The 13,046-nt window shown below is 36.2% G+C and overlaps 1 protein-coding gene across 9 annotated transcripts in view; it reads right to left on the bottom strand.

Annotated features, from left to right (window-relative positions):
* PPFIA1 (PTPRF interacting protein alpha 1) overlaps positions 1–13,046 on the bottom strand; it is a 57,835-nt gene that overhangs the window by 33,893 nt on the left and 10,896 nt on the right. For all 9 annotated transcript variants that reach the window (XM_038179783.2, XM_072038990.1, XM_038179785.2 and 6 more), the window contains exons 3-7: positions 2,911–3,012; positions 2,092–2,256; positions 1,132–1,206; positions 607–708; positions 143–364 (exon numbers count right to left, since the gene is read on the bottom strand). In XM_038179783.2, coding sequence (XP_038035711.1) covers positions 143–364; positions 607–708; positions 1,132–1,206; positions 2,092–2,256; positions 2,911–3,012 — 666 coding nt within the window. The remainder of the gene's footprint in view (positions 1–142; positions 365–606; positions 709–1,131; positions 1,207–2,091; positions 2,257–2,910; positions 3,013–13,046) is intronic.

Below are 13,046 nucleotides of genomic sequence, written 5' to 3'. Positions count from 1 at the left end.
AGTTCCAACCTCCCCAACATTCCTCAATTTTCAAATCAAAAATTTGAAAGAAGCAGAGAACATCAAGGTGTAACTGTGTAATGACAAATTTTATGAAGTAAATGCCCTTGTGACTACCCAAATTTGACAGTTTATTACTCACCTCTCGTACATCTCTCTGCAATTTTGTATTCATTTCTTCAGATTTTATTAAGTCTTTTCTAGCTGTGTCAAGATCTTCTTCCAGCTCTGCTACTCTACTAGACAAAGAAGTAAGACGTTCTTTCATTTGCGTCTGCTCTTTGTTTTGCTTATCTATGATGTCTTGAAGTTCAATTACTTTAGCGAGGTTTTCATCATGGCACAAAGAACCATCAGAGGATCTCTATTAAACAGGAAAAAATGCATTTACATATGACACAGAAATTTGAAAAAACTGTTACTTAGCAGTAAACATCCCTTCCCCAAGATAATTCTTTCATTGGATAGGCTGCAAACAGTGAAATTGTGGTAACAGACTTTTCAATTAAATCTTCACTCAAAGTCTTTTATTATGGTTTAAAATTAAAATATTCTAGTTAATCACTAAAAAAATCATACATCAGATGAAAAAGTAAATGGTTCTACCTTCCCATTTGTAGTTGGTGTATTTTCTTGTTCATGATTTATATCCAGCATCCCATCTGGAAGTGTTTTTTTCTGATTATTTTGCTCTTTCAAAATCATTAACTAAAAAGAAAAGAAAAGCTTGTGTATGTTTCTAGTCAATTTATATCTCAATAATTATATAAGGAACAGCTGCAAAAGTAAGGGAGCAAAACCAATTACCGATTCTACCATAAGGTATGTATTAATGTGACACAGGCACCCAAAAACTTACGCCACTACATCCTAAAAGTTCTTATTTTAAAGCCAAAAGGTCTTTTTGTTGTTTTGGTTGCTTGCCTTTCCCTCCCACCCTCCACCTCTATCCTCCCTTTCTTGCTATTTCAAAGTGACACAGTTGAAAACTGCAGTTATCCCCATTTGGGAAAAAAATAAAAACTCAAGAAGTGAAAAAAAAAAAATTTAACAACTCAAATTACTTTGTACAAATAGTGATTAAACACCTACAATGCACACCTGAAGATTTATTTTTAAAAAGAAACCTACCTCTTTATGCGTAGTACCTAGTTCTTCTTCCAATAAGCTACATCGTTCAAGTGCTACTCGTAACCTCTCCCTTACCTGAAAGGATCATTTGAAACAATTTAGTATCTCTGAAATTAGGAATAAATAAATTTCATGCATCACCATACCATCATTCCCTTTTAGATAATAAATGTTTTATTGCCATTTAACTTTGAGACCAGCTTAATCTTTATTCAATAGCAAATACAAGACACTCCAAAAGACTTTCTAGATAAACAATGCATATCTTAATCTAGCTTTTTTGTTGTTGTTGCTGTAAGCAAATTATATCTCGACATGACCTGTACATTCACTTAACACATCCAGAATTTGCTTATCCTTTTGAAACCCACAAAGAGTGTATATATACATTTGCTTATTCACAACAAGGAAGGGGCAGAATTTTCCTTAACACCGTTTGCAAGACTTTATGTATAAAGTTCACAAAAGTTTGGTAAACTATGAATCTGTAGTAAAATTCACAGAAGATGTTTATTACCACTTGCATAGCCTGCTGCCAGTATCAGGCACAACGCAAGGGTGAAGCTCCTTTAATTCAGCTTATTTTATAAGACAGCAAAAGCAGATTCCTCCCTGTTGTTCTCCCTAGTCCACCTCCTATATTGCATACCCAAAAGGCTAAATCCTGATATTACACGGATAAGTAAATGTACGCATTTGTACAACAAATACAATGCACCTGAACCATGCTTGGTTTACATTAGAACAGTTAATAGAATACAGGAATAAGTTCCAGCACCTTGCTGCAGCGCAATATTAATTTAGGAGAGCAGTTACAAACACACTTATAACACAGCCACCATCTTAATACAGGAAAAGTTCAGAGAACCTGTCTTCTACAACGTCAGTACAAACAGCTATAGCCCATAGAAAAGAAAGGGTGGATAGGATGAGATGACATTAGCTAGCATATTTCGTTACCTTTTCATCAAGGGCTTTATGGTGTTCAAATAAAGATTTTAGTGCTTTGAGAACTTCTACTTCACTAGAAACTCCTGCTGGAGACTGAGCTTGTCTCTTTACAACAGTCATTCTGAGAGATCGCTCATGCCTGGAGACAAGACATTCCAAATGTTCCAGTAATAGCTAAAACAAAAAACAACAATGTTTATTCCTGTTCGGAACAGCTGCAGAAAGCTTTGCCTCCTAAAACACCACATTTTGTATTCTAAACTTCAAATCTGAGAACCAACAACTATTACATCAAGTATAAAGACTCATTTTTAACATTTTGCCCATATTAAAAGTGGTATCAGAGCATACAATGTGCATTCCCTTTTGGTCTAGCTTTTAAATGAGGCTTCTACTTCACCGGGTCTTTCCAGTTCCTCCACCAATCTGAGGAACAGCATGCTTGTAGAAAGGATACACACAGGAAATGCTCTAAACTGGAGAGCAACTGCTCTGCTGGCATCTGGGTAAGCTGCTGGATCAGGCAGCTTGCCTGCTCTACTCCTTTGCTCCTAAGTAATGTATGATTTCAAAATTGTAATGAGAAGAGAGCTGAGTGACATAGCAGTGCAATCTTACAGGCCTTCCAGGATTCTGCACAGCAGTATTTGGAGCTATACAAAAGTTTGCAAACTTTCTTAATCAACACACATTTACACCACCAGGAGGATTCACATACAAACGTCAAGGAAAAAACTTTTAGCTTTTCAAATTCAACATTCAGTATTTTTCTCCACATAGCTGGATACTGCAAAAAGGATGATTCTGGAGAGAAGACAAGGAACTTACCCTGGTATTATTTCTTTCTGCTTTCAGTTCAGCAATTTCTTCCTCCCTTTCAAGCAGCTGTTCCCTGCATACATTTAGTTCTTTTGTAAGCGCTGCAAATTCCTGAAATAAACCAGACAGAAATATAAGTACATCAAATATTGGGACACAGTGAGAGTGGATTAATAGGAACACTTGACACAATTTTTCAAAGTATTCATTTCAGATGTCTAAAGCCAATACAATTGTACAGTCATGCTAAGCAGGCTTAAATTCAAACACTTAAAACCTTTATAATGTTAACTGTAAAGATAAAAAACATTTGACCAGTACTTCAAAAACTTGTGTCTCCTCTGGCAATTATCTGAGTAAGGGTATCCCTGTTAAGCAAAGGGAAAAAACTTTCTAATGCACTTGTACATTGTTTCAAAGATTTCTTTTTAAAGGACTGCTGTCAGGAATGCAAAAACAGACCGGTAGAAAGCACAGTGAAAAACAGAAGTCAGCAACACATGATGTTTTTATTCAGTATTTAATTGTGAGAGGCAATATATAACCCTGCCAGTTACCAAAATACACAGGTTACTTCTTTGTAGTAAGAAAGCATTCTTGAAGCCTCACCACTGGAGGACCCAGACCTTTACCTGTATTTGTCTACTTTAGCAGTACACAGGGATTTTGCTTATACCTATTTCCAAACCTAACAAAACAAAAGTGGAACAGACCTTTTCCCTACAGTTCTGCAAGAAATCCAGGAAGACTAGAATCAGAATTTTTCTAAATGAGGAGTCCTTGAGTTTTCAAAAGACTTTCCCTTCAATTTCAACAAAGCTTTCACCAAACAAAATTAAACTGAAATAAGCATCACAGAGTGGGAAGGCATCAGCAAACAGCAGCTAAGGTAACTCACAGCAGTTACTGCATGGCTTGCTTTTTGTTTGCTTGTTCCACTATTTTGAACACTAAGACAAATCAACAGTAAAGAATACATTTCTACATTTGGGGGGTTGTTAGAAAGATACCATTTTCTTGAGTACCTGAAAGAGCTACTACATCCTAAGCTATTTCCACTTTCTAGCAAAAGCCTCCCTAGAAACACTCATTATAAATGGCATTTAAGCTCCAGATCAACTCAAAGAGCATACTCTGGATATAATGGAATATGAAATTATACAAGACATGCTTATAAGTGCTGAGAATAATCTTACCTACATACTTACTCTAACAAAATTAAAGTTGTTTCTAATGTGGTTCAGATTACAACTAGCTGTAAGCCTAAACGTGAATGAGCCCATACTTTAGAAGACAGCTTCGTAGGAAACCGGCAAAAAACACAACACTTTTTCCATTAGTGCAACTTAGGATGAGAAATTAAATACATGTTGATCACTGCAATGGCTGATGAACACAACAGAAGCACTTGTATAAGAAAAGATGGAAATGCTAATACACAAGTTAGTCTTCTCTACTGTCTAAAAAAGGAGAAAAACGAGTCATGTCTAATAAACAGTAAATTGCTACAGCTGCACTGGTAAGTTGAAGAAGATACAGCAAACTAAGAATATATTATGTAACTACACTGTGTGCACAGAAGACACTTCTCTAAGTCTTCCAAGCTCTGCAAGATATACTGCCTAACAGACAGCAGCTGCATAGCAAGTAAAAATTTAAAATGGAGCCCTTTTGCAAAAAAAAAAAAAATCAGTGACAGAAAACACATGCTTAAAAACAAAAGGACCCAACTAATTATACTCGCACATCTGCAAATTCTAACATGCAGCTAAAATAAGCAGTCAGAAGACATGTCTTAATATAATTAATCAAACGATTAATTTAGTAAGCTTTGTTTTAAAATATGCACAAGACAAAAGACAAAAATACTATTGCACAACATATACCTACAGTGAACTCCTTTGGGATTACTAACGCATTAAACGTTTAAAAGTTGCTGTGAAAGGAACAGTAATATCACCAGCACAGATGCAAAAATCCATCACCATAATCCCTCTTCCTAAAGAAAAAACTGTTAATTGAAAAAGATTCAGTACAATCCACTTAGTTAATTAGGAAACAACCGCAGAAAAAAACACTTAATTTTCCTTCATTTTTTCTACTGCTAAAAAAAAAAAAAACAATTTCTTTCTTTACTGTACTTACTAATCAACATCCATATAAATTTTCATCAGAATATTTCAACTTCATACATTGACTCATTTGCATCCTTAAAAAAAAGGCCTATTATTTTCAAGTAAAAACTGCTGGAAATATACTTCTTAGAACATCCTGATCAGCAACTTTATAGCTAATGTAAATTTTTTTAAGCATTCGAAACAAAATTTAAAAAGATTCCTGAGTGCAAGGTAGACAAAGAAAGAAAGCAGTCCACCTCACACTTCAAAGGAACTGAAGGAAAGATCCAGTCTATGACCTTGCCTGCAGAGCTCACCATAACATCAGAGTTTTTATTGTACCTTCAATAACCCCCTCTGTGGGAGTTTTCACAGCTCCCAGGCAACCGACAGCACATATCTCTTCTGTTCCAGCATAAATGCAGGTAAACCCAATTGAGTTTCTGAAGTTGTAGTTACTCAAAAGCCTACTTTACATATCTTTACATATTACATAATTAACAGTTTTCAAGTACTACTGAAACTATTAACAGATTCAAATTATTTACAAGAGAGCTTGATATGAACTTATTTTCCAGTTGTGGAGTTTTGTGGTTGTTTTTTTTCCTCCCCCTTTAAAAAAGCTAAAAGCCTCCAAATGTCAACATCAAAAATCACAATCACAGACATCAGGCTGACAATGGTAAGTCCTATGTTCTTCCAGACTCTACCACAGGTCTTGAGTACGTGATAAAGAAAGCAGCAAGGACTACTAGACACCGTTTCATCACCCTTCCTGGAGTTAGGATCACTGGGTAGCATTAATAGAAGTGTTACCTAAGACATGTACAAGCTCCATCTTCACAAAAACAGCTGTATATTTCAAAGGAAGTATATTCACCCTTCAAATGATTATAATACAGACAGTTCTATTCCATCGCATATTCCTGTGCAAACATAAGTTACAGCACAAATATATCATAACTATGACATGAACCACCACACTGTCAGATGACCCAAAAAGAACAATACACACAGGAATTTATATTGCTGCTGTATAAACAGACTGACACGTATTTCTAGCATTGCATAATACATCCACTGCTGTTTGTTTTTACAAAATGTATTTGCTGTGAGTCCCATAACCTGCCTTATAAAGAACACTTGAATGTCCTTAGTTTCAGTTGACGCTGCCAAAAGACATGTCTTTTCTAGTTTTAATACCCATCTTCAACAGAAGACAATCCGATTTCCTCGAGCAGTTCAAAAGGAAAATATTTGCAACTTTGTAATCTCAAAGAAGAGTTTTTAGTTGTCTCAATTTCCTCCTTGGCATTAAATAAATCTACAGAAGAAACTAAAGGAAACAAGAAAAATCCTGAAAAACTTTTCTGCTTATCCACAGAATTGTATTACTTACTCTGTACCTAAGGAGAAGACAGAGCTTCAGAATGAAGTTCCACTCTGCTTCCAGCTGCAAGCAAAATAATACCCTACTCTGAAGACTGACAAGGATGGGACTCAAAATAAGCACTTCAGAGCATTTACTACAAGAAACAGAGGGCTAAATATACTAAATATCCCTTGTTGACTAGAACATACTGGCAAAAGTTCAAGTATTATACTAAACCAAAATGCTTATTCAAGAAAGTTACTTTCTGTATTTGCATCACTCCAAACATGACACTCCTACTGCAAAAAATTGTAACTCAACAAAAAAAGAATATCAGTGAAAGTAACTTTGTTATTGTTCAGTAATATGTTTTCTGGGTTTTGTCCACAAACTCCAAAAGTTTTTAAAACAATTGTGTTTCTTCCACATCAACCTTCAGAACTGACCTTCAACCATTAGTATTTTAGAGGCCACAAACATCCTTCCACAGGTTGCACCAGCTGATGTCTAGCTGTCAAGTCTGTAGAATTCATTCTGCTGTCTGACCTGACACTTGATTGCTTATGAGACAATGGTCCAGGAACATTACAGCTTTCAGGAAACAGGTTTTCTTCATGTATATTACAAGCACAGTTTATAGGTTTCACTTGTGCATTGCAAGCCCCTAAACGCTACATGACAGGAAGAACGGTATTTCAGTTGGAGAAAAATTGGGGATTAGTTCTATTTCTCTGAAGAGTCTAACAACATGAGCTGCACACTAGGGATGCTCTTTGCTACTATAGCTACAAACAACAGTAAAGTTGTTTGAGATTTGTTTACACAGAAAACTTTTTTCCACAATAAAATAGTGCTGCTCTTCAGCACATAAGGATTCATGGATTAACAGCAACAAGATGACTAGAAAACTTAAAGGATAAAAAGATGTAAGAACAAACATCCTTTGAATACATACTACTTTTAATTCATCCAGAAAAATATTACCTTCTTGCAATCAAGAAGGATGAAGATGCAACTGTTGCATCTTTAGGAATGTATCTGCCAGAAATATGAGAAAGGAATTTATCTGTTTAATCTTTACATCACATTTTATTTTACCGTTAACATTCTGCTCTGTGGTCTGCATATCAAAACAATCCACTCAAAAAATCCAAGAAACTGAAAGGATGATGAGAACTGGGGAAAAACACAGGCCACCAGGGATGAGAAACCAAGGTAACCTGAGATAAACTTTCATCGCATTATTTGTTGCATAGCATCCACACTTATTCCAAATGATGTGTAAATTAAAATGAGAAATGTCATAAAGCAATTAAAACAAACCAAAATGTCTAAGCTTAACAGAATATTTAATGGTCCCCTTATTTTAAACACAATGGTTGTAGGCAGCAACAGGGGCCAATGTCCCTATGTATCGGATTTTAAGATACGTGTTTAATAAAATTGGAAAGTACCTAATAAAAGGAAGTAAATGTTTGTAGTTGTTGACTCACAAGGGGTTAGGTTTTTCAGCTATCACAATTACTTAATTTAATATTCCTTAGACTTAGTTACATCTACAACATTCACATGCTTTAATCATTAAACCTTGACTTCCAAGAAAACAGTTATACACTGACAGCAGAAATCCAGAAGAAACATCAACAAGCATAAACAAGGCTTTGCCTATTCAGCATAATAAACAAGATTGCTTTCAACCTCTCCATATCTGTAGTATATGCTAATAGGAAAGACAAAAATTAAGACTAAAATGTGAAGAAAAATATTTTGCTGTTCACATAATGAAATTACTTTCCAGTAAGCAAACAACCTGGATTTTCTAACCTGGAAATAAAAAGTTGTTTCAAACATTAAGAGAATCAGGTCTATGAAAAAAATGTTTCTTTTGCTCTAAAACAACAAAAAAAATATGAAGGGAATGTATGAAGTTACTTAAAGGGATACTAAGATATAATTATATCAAACACGTTTCAGAGCAATTTTCACATTTAAAGTGGCTGGTTTTGACAGAGCTACCCACCAATCAGTGAGAATGGTGTAGCATACACTACACTTTAAAATATCAGCCTCCTTTTCTATTTCTCCTTATGCATACGAGGTTTTATAACTCAAAAAAAAAAAAAAAAACAACTACTAAAATAGGTGCAGATTTCTTTGCTATTAACAATTTTCTCCCTATTAACAATTTTTTCCCGTTCCAAGTAGTGGCATAGAGAAAGTTTAAAATGCTTAGTAGCACCTGTTTTCACCTCTCATTAGTTTAAATTTTCCTTGACTCAAAAGCCTGTTTTTTTTTTCCCGCTTTAACAAAAGCTATAACACTGCAGGAAAACACTAAAACAAGCATTGCACCTAGCTAATGGGTCATTATTAATATTAAACAAATATTAAATTAAAGCTGAGTAACTTCTATCATACCAACACTCTTTTTTGGTATGGTATTCTTCAGCCTTACTTCTTGGATTGACCTATCTGGGCTTTGTCACTAATGATGCTCAATCCTAAATATGCAATTAAGTTTTAAAATGTTTACAGTTGCATAATGTTACTGCTCTGGAATGAAACACTGCTTCCAGTCCACTTTGGAGATGAAAGCAGAACCAACTGTCTAGCATCTGACAGAAAGCAATGCACGAAAGAACTCTAGCTCACAGCCAGTAGGTACCAAACACATGCCCAAGAGCAAAATGGAGCAAAAGTTCAGAGTAAAACAATCTCCATGGTAATAGGTTTCCAGTTACCGTCTTGACTGAGTTGCTCACATGTATGTGCGGTATTCACTGAGCCTTAACTACAAGGCATTAAATCTGGACTTCATTGCTAGGAACTCTGGGGAAGTGCTGCATGTCGAAGTGTAAGAAAACATAAATGAAGATGGATGGTATTTGGCAGCTGTGCAAAAGGAACACTGAATTAACAGAAAAGGGGAGGTAAAAACACATCAGTTTCTGTGTTTTCCCGTATATAAGTCCCCCTTCACTGATCTAACACATTTCAATTTGACATTTTCTACCTGTGCACGGGAGTGTAGAAGTACTGCAACCCAAAGCATGGCTGAATCTTTAACCCCTTGAGAAATCAGAGGTTTTCCTTTCACCACACTAATCAACACCCAAACTTCATACGTGCTGCAGAACACTTTGGAAATTGAGCCTGTAAAACCTAGTACAAAGACTGAAGCACAGGTTGTAGAAAAGCAAACAGGAGCCACCTACACTCAAATCATTAACTACAGCCTGCATAAACTTGCAAAGTCATTACCACCTATACTCTTGCATTTAATTTTCTCTAAATTCTACGAACCATCACTATTATGTATATGAGACTAAGGGCAAAGCCTAGTGCAAAACTAACTGTGCACCACTGGACAGCCAGTCACTGATTATATACTGTTTCTTACAGCACTAGGTACACATGCTAACCTGAGAGTCTTCCGAGCTCCACCACTAATTAGAGCTACATACAACACAGTGAATACAGTAGTCAATTTCTAGAGAAAAAGACTGTTTGCTGGTAATATTCAGAACTAAGCCACAGCAGCATCCTATTTTCTTCAGTGCTGAACCAACCTCACTGTGAGTCTGTAAAATTCAGAAAAAAACAAAAACACAAGACTGTTTAAACAAGTCAGAAAATATTTCCCAGTTACTCTTGGTTTATGCCTAAATTTGCAGTTTGCTAAGCATCTTCCTGTAAGGCAAACAGCCTTAGTATCACTGAAAGATTAAGAATTCAAGTTTTCTCCAAGTAGCAGGTTAATCACTTCATCAGCCTCAACAAATCATTGCCAGCATCTGTGGCTGGTTCAAAGTACAGTGGATCACAGAGTCTATTTTCAGTTAACCCAGAGCAGCCACCTCCTATACTCACCATAGCCTTTTTAACAGAGACTTTTAAACTACTTAAACTACAGATGGGTTACAAAGATTATACATTGAATCGGAGAACAGCTATTCCAAACCCCCCCCCCCCCCCACCTTAATCTCCATCAGGAAAGCATTGGTGCAGACTGGTCAGTAATACAGCAATCCTCTTCAATACTACATCAATCCAACTACTCATTTTCCAGAAGAATAGTTTACCTAACACAGAAACAATTTGAGAAATAATTGGAGGGAGGGGGAGGGGGGTTGGGAAAACAAATGCCTCAATTAAACCCTAAATTAATGAATTTGAAGGGTTTCAGTGTGAATAACCTCATTCCTGCACCCCTAGCCTAGTCTATTTTGATTAGTAACTAATACAGTAAGTAGTAGGACAACTTCTTAGTTGTAGCTTTAGGCATCTCCATTTTTGGAGTCCATGTCAGTAAAAAACTTACCCACACCCATATCCACCATGGCAAAAGGAGAATACAGTTGTACTTAATTAAAGAGGAAGAATCTTGCTTTACCAGTTTGACAAGGGCAAAACCAGCCTCCATCTTTAATATGACACTATAGAGATTTCATTTAAATTTCTCCTCTCCACATAAAAGTTGGTCAAGATCTCCTGGGAGCCTGTACAGGATTTCACAACATAAAACACTCCTAAAAATGTCAAACTGTAAAGTTAACTGCAAGGTATCTGAGAAAATATCACAAAAGTCCAATATATCTAGTGGACCTCCCCAGTTACAGAGGCTGAGCAGCCACCACAAAAGCTGTTAACAAGATCTTTTAAGTTGTAAACAATACTGAACTGTCAGTTTCCTTGGGCAAGAAAAGAAACACGGTGGTTTTTTCCTGTTGATCAACTCCAAACATACTGCACTCAAAAGGAACTGTACAATTCTTGCTCAGCTGACATTTAAAATTAAATTTCCATGACTTCAGAATTAAAAGTCATTTAATCCTGAATACTGACTTTCAGCATCTCAATCCTCACGTGAATACCATTTCACTTTTTTTTTTTTCCAGAAATAGACCCAGAACAAGAACCTTCGTGCATGATTATTTCAGTGACAAGATACCTCCGCTTGCAAAAACCGTAAGCAGCAGCTGAGGCACGGCACTGCCCTGCCCTATTCCAGCCATTAATCTTGGCCTCGAGTTGTCAGGCTTAGTTCTGTGGCCAGTAGTTGTACAGTACATTTTTCACACCGTGTTAAAGGGAGTGCTTGGGAATATCTGAATAAGGCTGGCCAAGCCACCCTCATTAAACAAGCATCAACATGCGTTCCCCCTCAGTGCTCTGCTATTATACACACACACACTTTTTTGCCAACTGATGAACAGTTCAGTTTTATGATTTCAAACTTGTTTAAGCAAGTAATACTCAATGAGGACAGATACACGTCTTCAGCAGGTAACTGAACTTGCAGTCCCTTTACATTCTATTTTTCTTTGTACTATAACATTCAGTTTTTATGCTAAGTGGATTTACTAACCAAAGCTAAATATACAAGTCTGCAATATTTGGACTGAATGCAATTGGACCATTCCATGGAAAAGTTACTTGATTTTTGCAATAAAAGCTAATCTAAAGCCTATCCAAAAAGAGTTTTTTCATGTCTTAAAATAGACACGTCCAATACTTAAACACAAGAACTTAACCCAGTAACGCATTGTCAAAACAATTTATTTTTATGCTTTTTTAATGTTTTGTTGTTTGGTGTTTTTTGACTGCACAAAGGATACGTATAACAAACAGTTCCATCACGCTTTCTAACAACTGCCTGAACCCAAAAACCAGAACCACAGAATATCCTGAGCTGGAAGGGACTCACAAGGATCATGGAGTCCAACGTGTTACATCACAGAACAAAGCCAGGGATATGACTAACATTAAATTGCAAGACGGGAAAAAGAAGAGGATAGTCTGTTAACACGCTGTAACTGGTAACAGATACTGGAGCAAAAGACGGATTAGTGTGGAACCTGGTCTGAAGAGCAAGTACCTCCTGTTCCACGCTAGGCTACAAACGAAGGAAAGATGATGCAACCAGGAGACCCTGAGGCCTTATACACAGTTGAGAGAAAAGATTAGCTTGGCCCATTTCTCCTCTACCACCTCCCTGAACAATCTTCTATAACCATTACACAAAAATACAGAAGAGAATTAAGCAATCTTTAAAGACTACAGTTACAACAAGGAATCAGAACTGCATTAACGTATGAACATAAAGAGATTACAAGAGGGGAAAAGGGCAGCTTCTTTCCTGCATGGACAAGCACTGAAAACTAAAATCCTAAAAAGCTTTTTGATTTTTCCCTTTGCCAGAACTAATTCCACATTTCTTGAAACAGACTCAAGTTTTAGAAGATATTGTCGTACCACACCCTCAAAAGACATTCTGAAAGCACAAGCTGTGTGTTCTAAAAGAAATTACCAGATGCACCTGCCCCATGTTCTTCAACATACAGCTAACAAAGAATGTAATGACCCTTCAGAGACACTTCACTATGAAATACATCAAAATGATCATACCATATGAAAAACACATTACTCTAGGAAGATTCACAGTAATATTCCAAGGCATCTCTGAAATTATCTAAGCCAAGTTTTAGCCATTCACACAAAATTAATATGGCAAATAAGAAGAGCTTCAAAGAGATATTCTAAATTTAGACATTTCCCTAAAATGTGCATAAACATGTGAAGACCCCAAACAAATTCACCATATACCCAAGGTCTGAAAAATTGTTCTCCACACAAATTCTGTTCCATGGTCTTTA

The sequence above is a fragment of the Anas platyrhynchos genome, chromosome 5, assembly GCF_047663525.1.
Source record: "Anas platyrhynchos isolate ZD024472 breed Pekin duck chromosome 5, IASCAAS_PekinDuck_T2T, whole genome shotgun sequence".
In the NCBI taxonomy this organism is placed as follows: Eukaryota; Metazoa; Chordata; class Aves; order Anseriformes; family Anatidae; genus Anas; species Anas platyrhynchos.
This window is presented reverse-complemented; position numbering and strand designations above follow the sequence as displayed.